The sequence below is a fragment of the Otolemur garnettii genome, unplaced genomic scaffold (genome assembly GCF_000181295.1).
Source record: "Otolemur garnettii isolate 467f Iridium unplaced genomic scaffold, OtoGar3 scaffold00126, whole genome shotgun sequence".
NCBI lineage: Eukaryota > Metazoa > Chordata > Mammalia > Primates > Galagidae > Otolemur > Otolemur garnettii.
Genome location: NW_003852521.1, coordinates 4,711,376 through 4,728,091, shown reverse-complemented (window position 1 = coordinate 4,728,091; position 16,716 = coordinate 4,711,376). Strand labels below are relative to the sequence as shown.

General features: G+C 40.6%; 1 protein-coding gene and 1 non-coding gene across 2 annotated transcripts in view; one reads left to right on the top strand and one right to left on the bottom strand.

Moving 5' to 3' along the window:
* The window catches only part of CCDC170 (coiled-coil domain containing 170), a 102,964-nt gene that overhangs the window by 78,472 nt on the left and 7,776 nt on the right, over positions 1–16,716 (top strand). Inside the window, exons 10-11 of the mRNA XM_012810109.2 lie at positions 12,995–13,231; positions 15,679–15,896. Coding sequence (XP_012665563.2) covers positions 12,995–13,231; positions 15,679–15,879 — 438 coding nt within the window. The 3' untranslated portion in view covers positions 15,880–15,896. The remainder of the gene's footprint in view (positions 1–12,994; positions 13,232–15,678; positions 15,897–16,716) is intronic.
* LOC111727830 lies at positions 13,325–13,431 on the bottom strand. The gene has a single exon (XR_002775286.1). It is a non-coding gene; the product is annotated as a U6 spliceosomal RNA (small nuclear RNA).

The window sequence follows — 16,716 nt, the reverse complement described above, 5'->3', positions numbered from 1 at the left end:
GAGACAGAGCCTCAAGCTATCCCCCTGGGTAGAGTGCCATGGCATCACAACTCACAGTAACCTCCAACTCCAACTCCAACTCCTCAAGCTATCCCCCTGGGTAGAGTGCCATGGCATCACAGCTCACAGTAACCTCTTGGCATCACAGCTCAAGCAAGTCTCCTGCCTCAGCCTCCCAAGTAGCTGGGACCACAGGAGCCCACCACAACGCCTGGCTATTTTTTAGTTGCAGCCATCATTGTTGTTTGGCAGGCCCGGGCTGGATTGGAACCGCCCCCTTAGGTATATGTGGCTGGTGCCTTAGCCACTTGAGCCATAGGCGCCGAGCCTGTATGTCTTCTTTTGAGAAATGTCTATTCAGATTTTTTGCCCTTTGTTTGTTTGTTTGTTTTTGTTTTTTTGAGACAGAACCTCAAGCTGTACCCCTGGGTTACAATGCCATGGCATTACAGCTCACAGCAACCTCCAACTCCTAGGCTCAAGCGAGTCTCCTGCCTCCTCCTCCCAAGTAGCTGGGACCACAGGCACCCACCACAATGCCTGGCTATTTTTTGGTTGCAGCCATCATTGTTGTTTGGTGGGCCTGGACTGGATTCAAACCAGCCAGCTCAGGTGTATGTGGCTGGCACCTTAGCCACTTAAGCCACAGGTTTTTTTTTTTGCCCACTTTTAAATTAGATTGTTTGATTTGCTATTAAGTTATTTGAGCTCCTTTTATATTCTGGTTATGAATCCCCTGTCAGATGGATAATTTGCAAATATTTTCTCCTGTTCTGTAGATTGTCTCTTGACTTCATTGATTGTTTCCTTGACTCTGCAGGAGATTTTGTGCTTAATGTCATCTCACTGGCTTATTTGCTCTTCCTTTTTATGTGGTTGCTTGTGTCTTTGAGGTCTTACGCAAAAAAAAATCTTTGCCCAGATCAGACCAGTGTCCGAGAGCATCTCCCCAATGTTTTCTTTTAGTTGTTTCACATCTTAGATTTAAGTCTTTAATCCATTTTTATTTGATTTTTGGAAATGGTGAGAGATAGGGGTTTAGTTTAATTCTTCTTCGGTTTCCTAGTTTCAGTTATTGAAGAGACTACCTTTTTCTTATTTTAAGTTCTTGGTGCTTGTATATCTTTTAAGTGGAAAATTTAATCTGTTTACATCAAGTTTATTACTGATATGCGAGGCTTTGTTCCTGTCATAGTGTTAATTGTTTTCTGTATGTTTTGTATATCCTTTGTTCCTTTCTTTCACTCTTATTATCACTGTAGTTTGTTGTGGTTTCATTTGAGTTCTTTTTCTTTCTAATTTGTATGTTTGCTTTACCAGTGAATTTGATACTTTCATGTGTTTTCATGATGGTAATTTGTAATTCTTTTAAGAATTTCTATAAGACGGATCTAGTGGTGATGAATCTCCTCAGTTTTTACTTGTCTGTGAAGGACGTTCTATCTCCTACATTAATGAGGGATAACTTTCCTGGATGTAATATTCTTGGCTGGAAGATTTTTTTTTTCTTTCAGCACTTTGAATCCATCATTCCATTCTCTCCTGTCCTGTAAAGTTTCTACTGAGATATCTGTTTTTCTGATGGGGACTAGATGCAATTCTTATAGGAGAATTTTTCCCTTATAGGAAACTAGATGCAATTCTCTTGTTGTCTGTGGAATTCTCTTTTTTCTTTGAGTTTTGATAGTTTGACCATAAGGAGCCTCAGAGAGGACTTTTTTTGGGTTAAATATATTTGGAGATATTTGAACTTCCATATCTGTCCCAAGACTTGGGAAGCTTTTAACTGTTATTTCATTAAATGAGTTTTATTTCTCTTTCCCTATTTCTTCTCTTTCCCTTCTTCTTTTGTGACTTCCATCATGTGAATATTTATTCATGTAATGGTGTTACATGTGTCATGTAAACTTTTCTCATTCATTTTTATTCTTTTTTCTTTTTTGTCTAACTGGCTTATTTTAAAATACTTGTTTTTAAATTTAGAAGTTCTTTCTTCTGCTTGATATTGTCTTTAATTAAAGTGTTGTGCTTTTTATTTTATTCATGGAATTCTTCATTTCCAAAATTTCTGTTTGGACCCCTTTAAAATATTATTTATATGTCTACATTCAATTTCTCATTCAGATTATGAATTATTTTTCTGATTTTATTAAATTGTCTGTGTACTTTTGTGTCTCACTGAGCTTCCTTTTTGATCAACATTTGAATTCCTTTTTAGGCGTTTCATAGAGGTTCTTTTTTATGGGGACTGTTACTAGAGAATTATTATGTTTCTTTTGAGGTGTCCTGTTTCATTGCTTTTTTGTGTATTGTTTCCCTATGTTAATACCTGTGCATCTGGTATAACAATCATTTCTTCTATTTTTATGGCACAGCTTTCATAGGGAAAGAATTTTTTTTCTGTAGATATGTCCTTTGGTGTTGCTTGAATAGGGTGCTTTGGCTTTGCTTCTGGGTAGGCACAGTAATATAGGCTCCATATGATTTCTTTGGCTGTAATCAATATTAAAGTATCTGCAAGTGCCTCAGTATCCTAGGCTGTGGCTGTTTGTGGAGGCTGTGACTCAGCTTTGCTGGAGAAGAAGACATGTTGGCTAGTCCTTGAGCCCCTGGATGTAACATGCAGGCATGGGGCAGCCCCCCACTGGAGGGGAAGATGTTGCCAGTAGAGTGGCAATAGATCCTGAGTGAATGGCTCTCAGGCTTTGAAGAGAGCCTCCTCTGTCCTGGGGGAAGCCTCTCTGCTGTACTGAACTGCCTATTTCTTAGCACTGTTTAGGCTTCAGTGTAGGGTTCCAGCTGGTGTTGTGATAGTCAGCCCTTCAGATGGATGTGGTAGAATATCAGTGGGCCCCCAGAGTTTTGAGGGTACAGGGCAGGCTGCATTCTTATGGCCTCTGTTCCCCAAATTGTGCCATGCTGTAGCAGCCCAGGTCCCAAGTAGTGGGGGCAAATTAGTGTGAATTCTCTCTGTGGTGCAATGCAGTGCTATAGACTCCAGACAACTTCCCATACTGGACTTAGATCCTGTTAGATCTGTGAGGCTCTTCTGTAACTAGGATTGCAGGTGTGGCAGTATGAATGTGAACTGTGAGAGAGTCCCACTTACCTTTTCCCTACAGTGGGGTGTCCCTCTTGGCTGTGAGCCAGTGGTGGCCAGCTGCTTCACTTCCCTCTCTGCTGCCATCTTGAGTTTGCACCTCAAAGAGTGTGTGTGTTTTACTGAATTCCAGTATTCTCCCTTAGAGACTGTATTCAACATGTAGTTATCTATTTGTTGTTTTGGTCCTTCTGTGTGGAAGAGGTGAGGGCTGGGTGCTTTGAGTCAGCCATCTTGATGATTTCTACTACTTAGTTAAGTCTTTGTGGTCCTCTTCAGGGAGGGCCACAGCATCTATGTGGGCCATCAGGAGACTTTCCCACTTGTTGTTCCTCCACATTCAGGGAGCCTGTGCAGAGCCTGGCTCCACCTGGGTGGTGTTTTCAATGCAACTTCTTGAAGCCCTCCAGCTGGAGAATTTAGATCCTTTGGGGAAGCCAACACACCAGATTTTAAATTTAATTACCTTCCCTTTCAGGAACTTTGGCTCTTTTAACATGACAGAGAATTGTTCACTAGATTTTAAAATTCATTCCCTTAGGAATCAGACAGTAGACACAATGTTTACTGAAAGTGGAGCACACTTGGAACATTCTCCATCCTTGCTAGAGTCTGAGTAGTAACATCAATCTTGTTTACGACCAGTTCTGTCCCATTGGAAAAAAAATTAGAGACATAGTTTCTCACTGAATTCTGGATTGGTTCTGAGAACTTCCCTTAGGATTATTAAGAAACCCACTTATTCCCACTCCTAGGAATCTGCTGCTGGGTTTGACTATAGGAGGCTGAGGCCTTTGTTACCACTGCTGGATCCCAGTTGTGTCCTGGTGGCTTGGCTCAGCACTCCATTATTTACTCTTGGTTCCTGACAGCAAGAATTCAGGCAGCTCTGAGGATTGTGATAAAGTTTCATATTTTTCAGCAATAAATCCTTCTCATTCGGACTTGATTTCATGAGCTTGTGGCTCTCCAAGCTGTATTCCATCACCTTTGGTAGATATCCCACAGTAAATGTTTTTTCAATCTGAAAAGAAGGACTGAATATATCTCTTCTTCCAATAGCACAAAGTTTTGAATCCAACATACCAATTCCAACAACTTTCCGTTTTGCCACATATTTTCTCAGCAGCAGTGAGATAGTTGGCATGTGAAGGGAATTTCTTTGTTTTAAATGGAGGTAACTTTGTTTTTTAAAAAAATTGATATTTATTTAATCAATGTAATGGTCTCAATTTGTAAAATGTTCCAATAGTCTACAGAGTGGATTATTTTGAGCAGTGTATGTGTGTAATTTGTAAATACATAAACATATATATTCAAGAATTTCTATTAATAGGATCCATGATCAATATATCCTCTTTTCCAGCTTCTTGTTTTGAAAAATTTCAAATCTATAGAGCAACTGTGAAAATAATATAGTAGATATTCTTTTACTTTTTACATAGGTTGTTAACATTTTACTGATTACTATATTTTGACTAATGATGGGGTGGGGAGAGAGAGAGAAAGGGAGACGTGTTGATTTTATTATTACTATAATTCTTAGATTTTATTTTTTTTCTTTTTGTGACAGAGTGAGTTTGGGTAATGTACCATGGAGTCATAGCTCATAGCAACCTCAAAGAGATCCTCTTACCTCAGCCACCTGAGTAGCTGGGATTACAGTTGCCTACCACAATTCCCAGTTATTTTTTTTGTAGAGATAGGGGTCTCACTCTTGCTTAGGCTAGTCTCGAATGCCTGAGCTCAAGCCATCTACCTGCCTTGGCCACCCAGAGTGGTAGGATTACAGGCGTGAGCCACAATGTCCAGCCAATTGATTGATATTATTTTTGCCAAACCACTTGAGAAAAGGTTGCAAACACCTTGACACTTCACCCCTAAATACTTCCCCATGTGCCTCAAGGGCATTCTTCTGCATGAGCACAATATAATCACCACTCTCAGGAATTAACATTAATAATTCACTGATGAACTGGGATCTAGTATACAGTCCATGATAACTTGTGATCCATCAGTGATCTATTTCCACTGCAGTTGGTCCTTGTAGACCTGTTCTTGGTGGCATCTCCATGTTGTAAATGACTGCTCTACAAGTGCCATTTTGTTGACTCTAGTGCTTACTGAGAACCTTTCCCCCCAGCTGTTGGCATTTTAGCTTTTGCATATTTCTCAAGCTGCAGCATTTCTTTTGCTGTCTTGATTTTAAGTCCCACAGCAGCTGTCAGTTTGCCAGGAGATTTTGTATCCTCTGGAGGGAGCCAGTTCAATAGCTATGAAACTATTGAAGCAAATTTGTGATCAGCCTCCTTGCTAGAGGAGAAAGATGTCCAGGCGTAGGGAATCTTTTCATGTGAGAAGGCTGCATTAATTTAGCTGTAATCAAATAAGTCTGCATCCAAGAAAAGTGAATTAGATATACTTAAAAAATATATTATTTTTCTAAAAATATAACTACTATGTACTTAATAATTTCAAAAATTGAAAACTATTTGTTAATTTTAAAATTAATCCTTGAATGACCTTGTTATGTCTGGCTTTTGTTGGGAAGTATTTGAATATTTGGTTACAGCATGGAGGTCTGCAGTTTCAGTTGGTGCTCTAGATGGGTATCATTCATTTGTGAACTTAAAAGTTGGGTAGGGTAGGAGAACATAGATTCAAAGCAATAAGAGCTTGAAAATCAAGAAGCAAGAAAGCATTTTGGAGCATGTTGCCAAAGTCATGTGTGTTCTATGACATTTTTCCATAATTCAGTTGGATCTTTCTTAGCATCAAATAATGACTTAAAAATGTCATCTACTGAGAGCCCAGTCAATTCTACCTGTTATTCTTCAGGTGCCTTGGTGATATCAACCAGGTGAGGCTGAAATGCTAATTTGATTGTGATGTCATGATTCTCAAAGTCAATGAACTTTTCTGTGCGTTCTCCAATTAATAGGTCTAGAACAACTGCATATTATCCAAATGATTCACATGTATCATCCTGCTTATCGGTGACCATTGCTAACTGAGAAAATGTTCATCCTGATCCTGTTTTGAAAAACAGATAGCTTTTTTTGAAATGCTTGGAGTCCCCCCCCCCAAATATCATATATAGACTTAATTTTACCTTGCAAAGAAATATTCAAATCATTATTATTTGACATGATATCACTTAGAAATGTTGCATTACAGAAATCTTCTTTCAATAATTCACATTGCTGGCTGGATGTGGTGACTCACACCTGTAATCCTAACACTCTGGGAAGCCGAGGTGAAAAGATTACTTGAGCTCGAGAGCTTGAAACTGGACTGAGCAAGAATGAGACTCTATCTCCATTAAAAATAGAAAAAATTACCTGGGTGAGGTGGCATGTGCCAGCTATTTGGGAGGCTGAGGCAGGATGATTGCTGAAGCCCAGGAGTTTGAAGTTTCTGTGAGATAGGCTGATGCCACAGTGCTCTAGCCTAGGCAACAGAGTGAGCCTCTGTCTCAAAAAAAAAAAAAAAAAAAATCCACATTGCTGATTCTTTTCTTCATAAAATTTAACTATCTGATCTTGCACAGATAAAATTTTGGCTAACACCTGAACCTGCAATAGTCAATGCACTTTAGAATGATATGGCAAATCCACATTGAATATGTCATCATTTAACTTTAGCATGTTATAAAACTGACCATACTATGCTGAACTTTGCATGAATATAGTTAACAATACTTATAACTTGTGGCAGAGCATCACTAAAAATAGTGGCTTTAGCACAGAAATTTTGCTGACACAAGATACATTGAAAAGAAACCAGAGTATCTGGATCCGTTAATGTTTCTTTTATCTGTGGAATAAAACCTTCATGTTTTCCTGTCATGGAAGGTGCACCATGTGTACATATACTCACTAAATTTACCAAATTCAGTGCAGTTTCATGGTATTTATCTTGAAAATTGTTGAAAAGTTCTATTCCCTGCATTCTGTTTGCAAAAGTGCTCAAAGAGAGCAACTCTTTGTAGCAAAGAAAATCTTCTGTTATGACTCAAATGAAGTATAAAATCTGTCCTGAGTCAATCATATCACGATTCATCCAAAAGAGATTGAACAATATATGTTTTCCTTTTGAAATATTGCATGAAGTTGTTCTGTAAAGTCAAAGTCTAACTCATACTGTTGATCAGTTATGGTTTTCCTGGAAGAAGTGGTTTTTATTTTGAAACGTTATCAGGGTCTAAGCATCCAACAACTTCGACAATGCATTCTTTCACAATTTTTACATCACTGAATGTCTTCCCTTTTCCCCAGCATGTATGAGCTACTTTATAACTTGCTTTAGTGCTATTATTTCCAGGTCTCATTATTGCTTGAAAGAATTTTCTTTGCTTTTCGTCTTTTAATTTCAGCAATACAATCTTTCATATCTCTCCCTCTAATATAAAACATTTCTGGTCTTTATGAGTGTTATAATGCTGATGAGCATTGAATTTCTTTAATGTTGTTGTTATAGTATCACAAAGCAAGAAAATCATCTTATTTTTAGCAGAAACAAGATAATATTGCAATTCCCTATCCTAACTAAAAAAAATCTGTGTTTTTCCTTTAGTATTGTCTGGTGGTTTTTGACATGATGGGCCATTAAGGAGACAGAATTAAGAAATACTGTCAGGCTGTGTAACTATTCACAAATTCCAGTGTAAACAGAAACCCAGTGTACCACTATTGAAAGCTGATAGCAGATTGGTGCGCTCAATCCCCATAAACTCTCGCCAGCCAGGCTGGAGCAGTACTGGTGGAAGTTAGGCAGGGGAAGTTGGAATTGAATCATGAGCATAGTAGCTTCAGTTTTCCCTTATGGCTTACTGATGTTCTAAGTGCCATTGGTCAGTCTGGGAGAATTATTTTGTTGTAACATTTACTTCTTGGCTATTTTAAATATGCTCACTTTAAAATTTAAAATAGAAAAGATGAACAAAAATGTACTAATAAAAAGAAGAGGAATTGTTCTATAAAATCTGAATTCAGTTAAAAGGATGCACTTAAGGACCTAGAAGGCCACACGTGGCCTTGTGGCTGCAGTTTCCCCAGCCCTGTCATAGTCTATGAAGTCTGCTAGAACAAAACACCATAACGCAGGTGGCTTATAGACAACAGAAATTTATCTCTCATAGTTCTGGAGGTGGGGGAAGTCCAAGATAAGGGTTCTAGCAGATTTGATGTTGGGTGAAGGCTTGCTTCCTGGTTCATGGGTGGCCCCTTCTTGATGCATCTTTATGTGATAGAAAAGGCAGGGTAGCTCTCAGGGCATCTTTTAAAAGGAAATTAATTGTGTTCATGAAAGCTTTGCCCTCCTGAGCTAATCACCTTCCAGAGGCCTCATTCTTTTTTTTTTTTAGAAAGAGTTTTACTTTGTCGGCCCCTCGGTAAAGTACCATGGCGTAACAGCTCACAGCAACTTCCAGCTCTTGGACTTAGGCTATTCTCTTGCCTCAGCCTCCTGAGAAGCTGGGACAATAGGCACCCGTCACAATACCCAGCTATTTTTTTGTTGCAGTTTGGCCAGGGCTGGGTTTGAACCTGCCAACCTCAGGATATGGGGCCAGTGCCCTACCCACTGAGCCACAAGTGCCACCCAGAGGCCCCACTTCTTAATACCAACATCTTGGGGTATAGAATTTCAACATGTGACTTGTTTTGGGGGGGAAGAAGGGACACAAACATTCAGAAAATAGCAAAAGAAATTTGATTCTTTTAAAGAAATTAAGTTGTGTGTGATGTCGTAAATAAAAACTGGTGTCTGGTTAGGGTTTAGCAAGTATTTGACTCAGCCTTCCTCAATTTAGTGAAGGCACATAGACATTAGAAATCTGATTTTGTATCTGGACACCCATAGCCCAAGCCATCCTGTCTCCTTCACATCAGGTCCCAATCTTAGAATAGTTGTTTCCATTGCTTTGACATTCTAGTGGGATAGGAGCATTTTCAGAGTTGTTGATTAGGTCAGTCTGTGCTGTGATTTGGATACTCACAAGGAAGGTGCATCCCAAGCCCAAGCCTAGGATTTCAGTCCCTGATAGTAGCTCCAGATGTAATCCATGGTGGTCACAGCCACCTCGAAACTTTTGTCAATGGAATGGACAAAGGAAATGTCGTATATATGCAGAAAGAGATACTATCCAGCCATATAAAAGATGAAATCACATCATTTGCAGCAATATGGATGGAAATGGAGGTTATAATTTTAAGTGAAATTAGCCAGGCACAGAAAGACAAATACGGCACATTCTCGCTAACCTATCGGAGCTAAAAATCTTGATCTCATGGACGTATAGAATAGAATGGTAGGCTCAGCGCCTGTGGCTCAACCGGCTAAGGCGCCAGCCACATATACCTAAGGTGGCGGGTTCGAATCCAGCCTGGGCCTGCCAAACAACAATGATGGCTGCAACCAAAAAATGGCCAGGTGCTGTGGCGGGCGCCTGTGGTCCCAGCTACTTGGGAGGCAGAGGCAGGAGACTCGCTTGAGCCCAGGAGTTGGAGGTTGCTGTGAGCTGTGATGCCACAGCATTCTACCCAGGGGGACAGCTGGAGGCTCTGTCTCAGAAAAAAAAAAAAAGAATAGAATGGTAAACAAGAGACAGTTGGGGAAGAGGTCATGAAGAGAAGTTGGTTACGGATACGAACATAGAATTAGGAAGAAAATATAAGTATGAATATCTGATACCAGACTAAGGTGACTATACTTAGCAACAATATTATTTATATATTTCAAAGTAACTAGACAAGAGGACTTAAAATGATACCACTCCATAAAAATGATAAGCACACAAGGTGATAGATACCTCAAAGACCCTGGCTTGATCATTACACATTCTATGCATGTAACACACTCACATGCACTCCATAAATACGTAAATTATTATGTACCAATAAAAGAAAAAAAGCAGTAAAAAAGAAAACCCCTTTTGTCAATCAATATCAGCAGTGCCACTAAATGATTCTTGTCAGCCTTGTTATCATTACTCAATAATAAATACGGAGAAGGATTCCCTTCCCTAGAAGCCTCTGTTCTCATTTCCCGTTCTCTCCCACTGCGTTGCCACCCAACTCCCAGGCCTCCTCATGGTCCCCTCTTGTTCCATTCCAGTCCAGGCTGGGAACCTGTGGCTGTGGGGCCACATGTTGCCTTCTGGACCCTTGACTGTGGCCTTTTGATTGAATCCAAATTTTACGGAACAAATTCTTTTATTAAACAGGGCACAGCAGAGAAAGATGAAGCTTTTCTTGCTTCCTTTAGTGCTTAAAAAGGAACAATCTTGAAATGAGAAGGTCGATGTTTCTCTTCCTACTTCTTTCTGGTCCCTTTGTCATGTAAGTCAGTTTGGCTTCCCTTCCTGGCTTCCTTCCGGACTCCTGATAATCTTTCCTATACCCAGATTCTGCCCTGGGAGCAATAGGACAGAGTGGATAGATACAAGGAGAGGTTTCCCTCATTCTTAGGGAAGAAGAGATGGGAGGGAAGGGAGGAGATAACAGACGCTTACAATTTTATTATAAGTAGCTTTTATGCTATTACTTTCAACCCTAATTTTTTAATGATTGGGTCACAACATTAAAACACAGAGTGACGCTTTTCCTTTGAGAGTGTACTTTGTCTAAGTTATTAGGAAGCTCAGAACTAAGTTCAGAGCCCTACTGGCCTTTGCTCTTTGTCTATTCATTCCATGTTTGCAAGTTTACTTATTTATTTCAAGGTCATTTGTTTTGATGGTTTATTAAGGGCTTCCTTGTAAATGAACCTTCGGCTGGCAGCCTTATCACATTACAGTTCACATATTATAAAATTTGCTTTTTAAAAGTATACAATCAACTGGTTTTTAGTATAGTCACAGAGTTGTGCAAACAACTTCACTATTTATTTCAAAACAGTTTTACAACCCATTCAAAGAAACCCTGTACCCATAAGTAGTTACTTCCCCTTCCACCCTCCCACCAGTCCCTGGCTTTTCTGGATATGTTATACAAAGGAATTATGAAGTATGTGGTCTTTTGCAATTGGCTTCCGCGATCGGAGTGATGTTTTCCAGGTTCCTCCAGGTTGTAGCAAGTTGTACTACTCCATTTCTCTACCACTGCTGAGGAACGTTCCTTTGTATGACTATACCACGTTTTAGTTTTCCGTCCATCAATTGATGGACATTTGGAGTGTTCCCACTTTTTGGTGATTGTCAACCTCCTTCTGGGAACATTTCCTGTAGACATAAATTTTAAATGCTCTTGGTGGTATACCCAGGGATGAAATTACTGGGTCATATGGCAACTCTGTTTAACATTTGGAAAACTGGAGAATTGTTTTCCGCATCACCTGTAACATTTTACATTCCCATCCCTGGGGTGTGAGAGTTCCAGCTTCTCTACGTCCTTGCTAACAGTTGGAATTGTCTGTCTTTTGAATTTTTGCCATTATGGTGGATATTAAGTGGTAGCTCATTTGTATTTTTAATGATCATTAAAAAAATTGTGTCTGTGGGAAGCTGCTTCAAATTCTTTTTATATTGTGATAAAACAAATAGAACATAATATCTAACATCGTAACCATTGTAAAGTGTGCAATTGAGTGGCATTAGGTACATTTACAATGTTATGCAACCAGCACCGCTATTCATTTCCAAAATTTTCTCATCAGCCCAGACTGAAACTCTGTATTCATCAAAAGTGGCTCCCATTCTCCTTTGTCCACAGCCTCTGGTGACTTCTTTTCTACATGCTATTTCTGTGCGTGTTATAGTCCAGGTAGCTCACATCAGTGAAATTATACAATATTTTATTTTGTGTGTATCTGGCTTGTTTCATTTAGTATGTTGTCAAAGTTCATCCATGTTGTAGTAGGGATCAGAATTTTATTCCTTTATTACTTAAATTATTTTGTAAGCAGCCGGTATAATCTTAAATAATAAGCTAATAAAAAAAATGTGCCGCACACCACAGGATCATCTGTGTTTTGCCTTTAAGATCCTGGACAGACAATGACTCATACCCGTAATCTCAGCAGTTTGGGAAGTCAAGGTGGGAGGACCACTTGAGGCCAGGACTTTGAGATCAGCCCAGGCAAGAACATAGCAAGACCTGATCTCTACAAGAAATAAGAAAACAAATTAGCCACGTGTGGTGGTGGGTGCCTATAGTCCCAGCTCCTAAGGATGCTGAGGCAGAAGGATCTCCTGAGCCCAGGAGTTTGAGGTTGCAGTGAGCTGTGATGATGCTACTACACTCTAGCTTCGGTGACAGAGGGAGACCTTGTCTCAAACAACAAAACAAAACCCCACAAACAAACAAAAAAGATCTTGGCACAGCACCTTGGAGGCAGCCGCCTCTCCCCTTCTTTGTTTGCTGTGGAATGTGGTTGCCGCCTTCTGCCTCCATGCTCAATGGAAGAGTCAGAAGACGCCTCTTCTGAAAACTGCCAGTGTATGTTTTCTTCACAACAGTCAGGAAGATTTGGTAAAGGGATTTTAGGTGGGGCTTCCCTAGGATACGTTGTGAGAAGAGGAGGCTTTTAACTCTTCCTAATCTTTACATTGCAGGGGTGTCCCATTGGTAGCAGCTGAAAATGCAAGTTACTTTTGCCGATGGAGCGTGGAAGAGTGTGTGGGAACCAGAAGGCTTAATTTTAATATCTAACTTGAGAATCCTGCGCTCTCATCGATTTTCCAAAGGAGAGCTCTCTGTGATTGTTGCTTATAAATTATAATATCTTCAGACACGTTTGTCCAGCACATATGCTTCGTAAAGTCTGTCTAACTATTTGGGTTGAATTCTGTTCTTTAGTGAATGCTAATGACTTCTGATTTGTCTTGCTTATATAATCTTCTTTAATAAATAAATAAATAAATAAATAAATTTCAGCATTCTCTTCACTTTTCAGATTAAAACTTTGGAACAGACCAAAGCCATTGAAGATCTAAATAAATCCAGAGACAAGCTGGAGAAGATGAAGGAGAAAGCTGAGAAAAAGATAAAATCTATCCAGTCAGAACTGGATACTACAGAACACGAGGCTAAGGAGAATCAGGAAAGGGCCAGAAACATGTTAGACGTGGTAACCAGGGAAATGAAGACACTGAAAAAATCTCTGGAAGAAGCAGAAAAGAGAGAAAAGCAGGTGGGTAGAAATCTGCTGACAAAACCTTCTTGTTTAAGAAATTACAGGACAATGTAAAAAGCTTGATAATGATTCATGCATTGCCTTTAAAAAAAAAAAAGTGGACTCTTCATGGATTTGCATGTCACTCTTTCCCAGGGGCCATGCTGATCTTCTCTGGATCATTCCAATTTTAGTATATGTGCTCCCGAATCAAGCAATGGCCATACATTTCTTCAAAATCACTTTTCAAAGCTTTCTGTATCATTTCAACGTATCTTCTCGCCCTCTGACATCTTTTTGGCTCTTAAGTAGCCATTAAGATTTACTCCACTCGGGAAAATTACTCACATTTTCTTTTCTTTTTTTTTTTAATTGTTGGGGATTCATTGAGGGTACAAGAAACCTGGTTACACTGATTGCATTTGTTAGGTAAAGTCCCTCTTACAATTGGGTCTTGCCCCCCAAAGGTGGGCACACACCAAGACCCCACCACCCTCCCTCCTTCCCTCTCTCTGCTTTTCCTTTCCCTCACCTCCCTCCCTCCTTTGAATTACTCACATTTTCATGGCACGAATGGTAGGAAAGAAACAGACATTCTTATCAAAGCAGTGGAAATCTGGTGAAAAACCAGGATCTGGCCGTGGCAGGGTTTTTAATTATGTCCAGTGATTTCCTCTGAAGTTTGCATCATCCCAGATCCTTAAATGTTAATCAGAGCTTAGGAGAGAAGCTTTATCTCTAGTGGAGATCAGTTTCAGGAAATAGCCTCGAGTCTGCAACAGTGGCACCCAGACTTGATAGCCAACCAAGCACAGATGTAAGCCATAAAAAAAGTACTTATTTGGTTGCTGGTTGCAAGGAGGAGCATTTTATCTGGTGAGCCCATCATGAGGTCAGACATAAAGAAACATGTACCGGGCAGCCTGACCTCTATTGCTTTGGCTTTCATCTTGCTCTCTTTCTAAAGCTCAAGAGGACGTAGAGTGGACTCTGATCCTTGGGTTTTTTCCCCCATTGGCTGCCTCTGCTTTGGCTCATGTGTCAGGCAGATTGGTGAAAGCCAAGCCATAAGAGTGAGTGTTCTCAGAAAGAAAACCTCTCAGGAATGAAGAGCTCCGGCCATATTCGAAAAGGTGGAAAAGTTTGAGGGAAGCTTTTTTGTTAGGGGGTCTAGGTTGGTGTCTCAGTCCATTCAGGCTGCTAAAACAAAATACTACAGACTGGGTGTGGCTTAGAAAGAACATGAATTTATTCCTAACAGTTCTGGGGGATGGGAAGTCCAAGATTAAGGTGTCTGGTGAGGACAGCTTTCTGGCTCAGAGCCAGCACCTTCCTGCTGTGGTCTTATATGGTGGGAAGGGACCAGGCAGCTCTCTGAGGCCTCTGTTATGATGGCACTCATCCCATTCATGTGGGCTCTCCACCCTCGTAATCTAATGATTACCCTCAAAACCTTGCCCACTAATACTATGTTGGTGATTCTGTTTTAACATAAGAATTTTGAGAGAGCTCAAACATTCAGGCCATGGCAGCTGGAGAAAATGCCACCATTCCTAAACTGCATGGGAAGGAGTTTGGGGAATGTCACCATTCCCAAACTGCATGGAAAGGAGTCTGGGAAGCAAACGTGCTCCGAGTGGGAATGTTTGGACGCCATTCTCCTAGACGTAACCATCTTCAAGTTGGAGTACACCTTTCCAAACATGGAAGGCACTTCTAGTGAGGTGTTGGCTAGATATCCCTGATTCATCTGCCTCTGCCTTAGACTAGAAGCACCGAAACCGGGTATGAGAATGTGAAGGGACACGGAGCACATCCAACCAGGGCCCCCGTTCCCCGATTCTCCTTTTTCTGATAGACGATGGTAGTTCCAGGGTGGTCCACTGTTACAGCTTATGAGACAGAAATCTGTGTGATGGGCTTTGATAATAATTTGGAAGTCTTCCTGCTTTTGCCTGTTCTCACTTTCTTGCTGTTTGTTCTTTTCTGAGTTTAAGAGGTTATCACCCAGCTAAAATTCCAATGTGTAAGCACTTATTTTCCACTGACACAACCACACCAACCTGTGTACGGCACTTCCTGGTTTGCAGAGCACATACATTGTACTTTCATTTGATCAGAGTTTCGGAGCAGCCCTCTGTGGTGGGTATATGGTGAGGAAATGGAGTGAGGCCAGGGGCTCGTTCATAATTGCTTTATCGGGATGCTCGACTTAGTAGCCAATCCCACATTAATTGGCTCATCAGAAAAGTGGTTCTGAAATCTCTGAAGGTTGGCACCTGAAGGGACTTGGAAGTAATTTGGTATCATACAAATGAGAGAACTAAGGCTAAGAGGGTGAATAATTTGCCTACTCCGTGCAAACCCGGGTTTTCTACAGTTTGTTGTTGTTGCATTTGGCTCAGCACTAGTGGAGCTGACACATTTTCTTCTCCCAGGTGATGGGTTTCTGTTTGATCTTGCAGCTGGTGGACTTCAGAGAGCTCGTGTCCCAGATGCTGGGCTTGAATGTGACCAATCTTCCTCTTCCTGATTATGAAATTGTCAAATGTCTTGAAAGACTGATCCATTCACATCAGCATCACTTTGTCACCTGTGCCTGCCTCAAAGATGTGACTTCTGGGCAAGATAGGTACCCACAAGGCCACTTAGAACTTCTTCACTGAACACAGCATCTCCTGAGGTAGGTGATGCTCAAAGATGGGGTACAAGTCTCAATTTCGCAAGTTCCTCATATATTTGAAATGTGATCATTGTGTGAATATTGTATACTTTGATGATATAGCAAAAATAAGCCATTGGCAAAAAACGGATCTCAAAATGGCTGGCCTTAGATAAATAGTCAACACTCAAGGCACCTAATATTTCATTTATTAGCACTTTAGGACCTGGAAGACTTGCCCTGGATCACGTTACTTACGTTGGGAACAGGAATGAGAAACTAACATTTATGGGGTACCTATTGTTAGTCAGCAGCTTAACTAGCCAATTTAATTCTGATAATAACCATGTGGAGAAGTTTTAATATCTTGATTTTGCAATCTCTCCGGGGCTCAGAGGTGGTGTCACCTCCCCAAGGTTGTAGTTGGCTCTGCACCAAAGGCCGGGCCTCTCTGCTACTTCCCAGTCTCGTGTCTCTGGGATCCCTGGGATGATGGTAGAAGCTGCCTGCATAAAGGAAGGGAAACATGTCTACCATCAGGAGTTAAAGTCCAAAAGGGACAGATTTGCTAAGTGTAACCTATATGATTGCTTTAAAAAGCATATGCCTAATTTACTTGGGTAAAACATGCATAGGTATGAGGTTCTGTAAGAAACTTACCTGTTGGTTTGGCGCCTGTGGATCAAGTGGCTAAGGCGCCAGCCACATACACCTAAGGTGGCGAGTTCGAACCTAGCCCGGGCCGCCAAACAACAATGATGGCTGCAACCAAAAAAAAAAAAAAAATAGCCAGGCATTGTGGCAGGCACCTGTGGTCCCAGCTACTTGGGAGGCAGAGGCA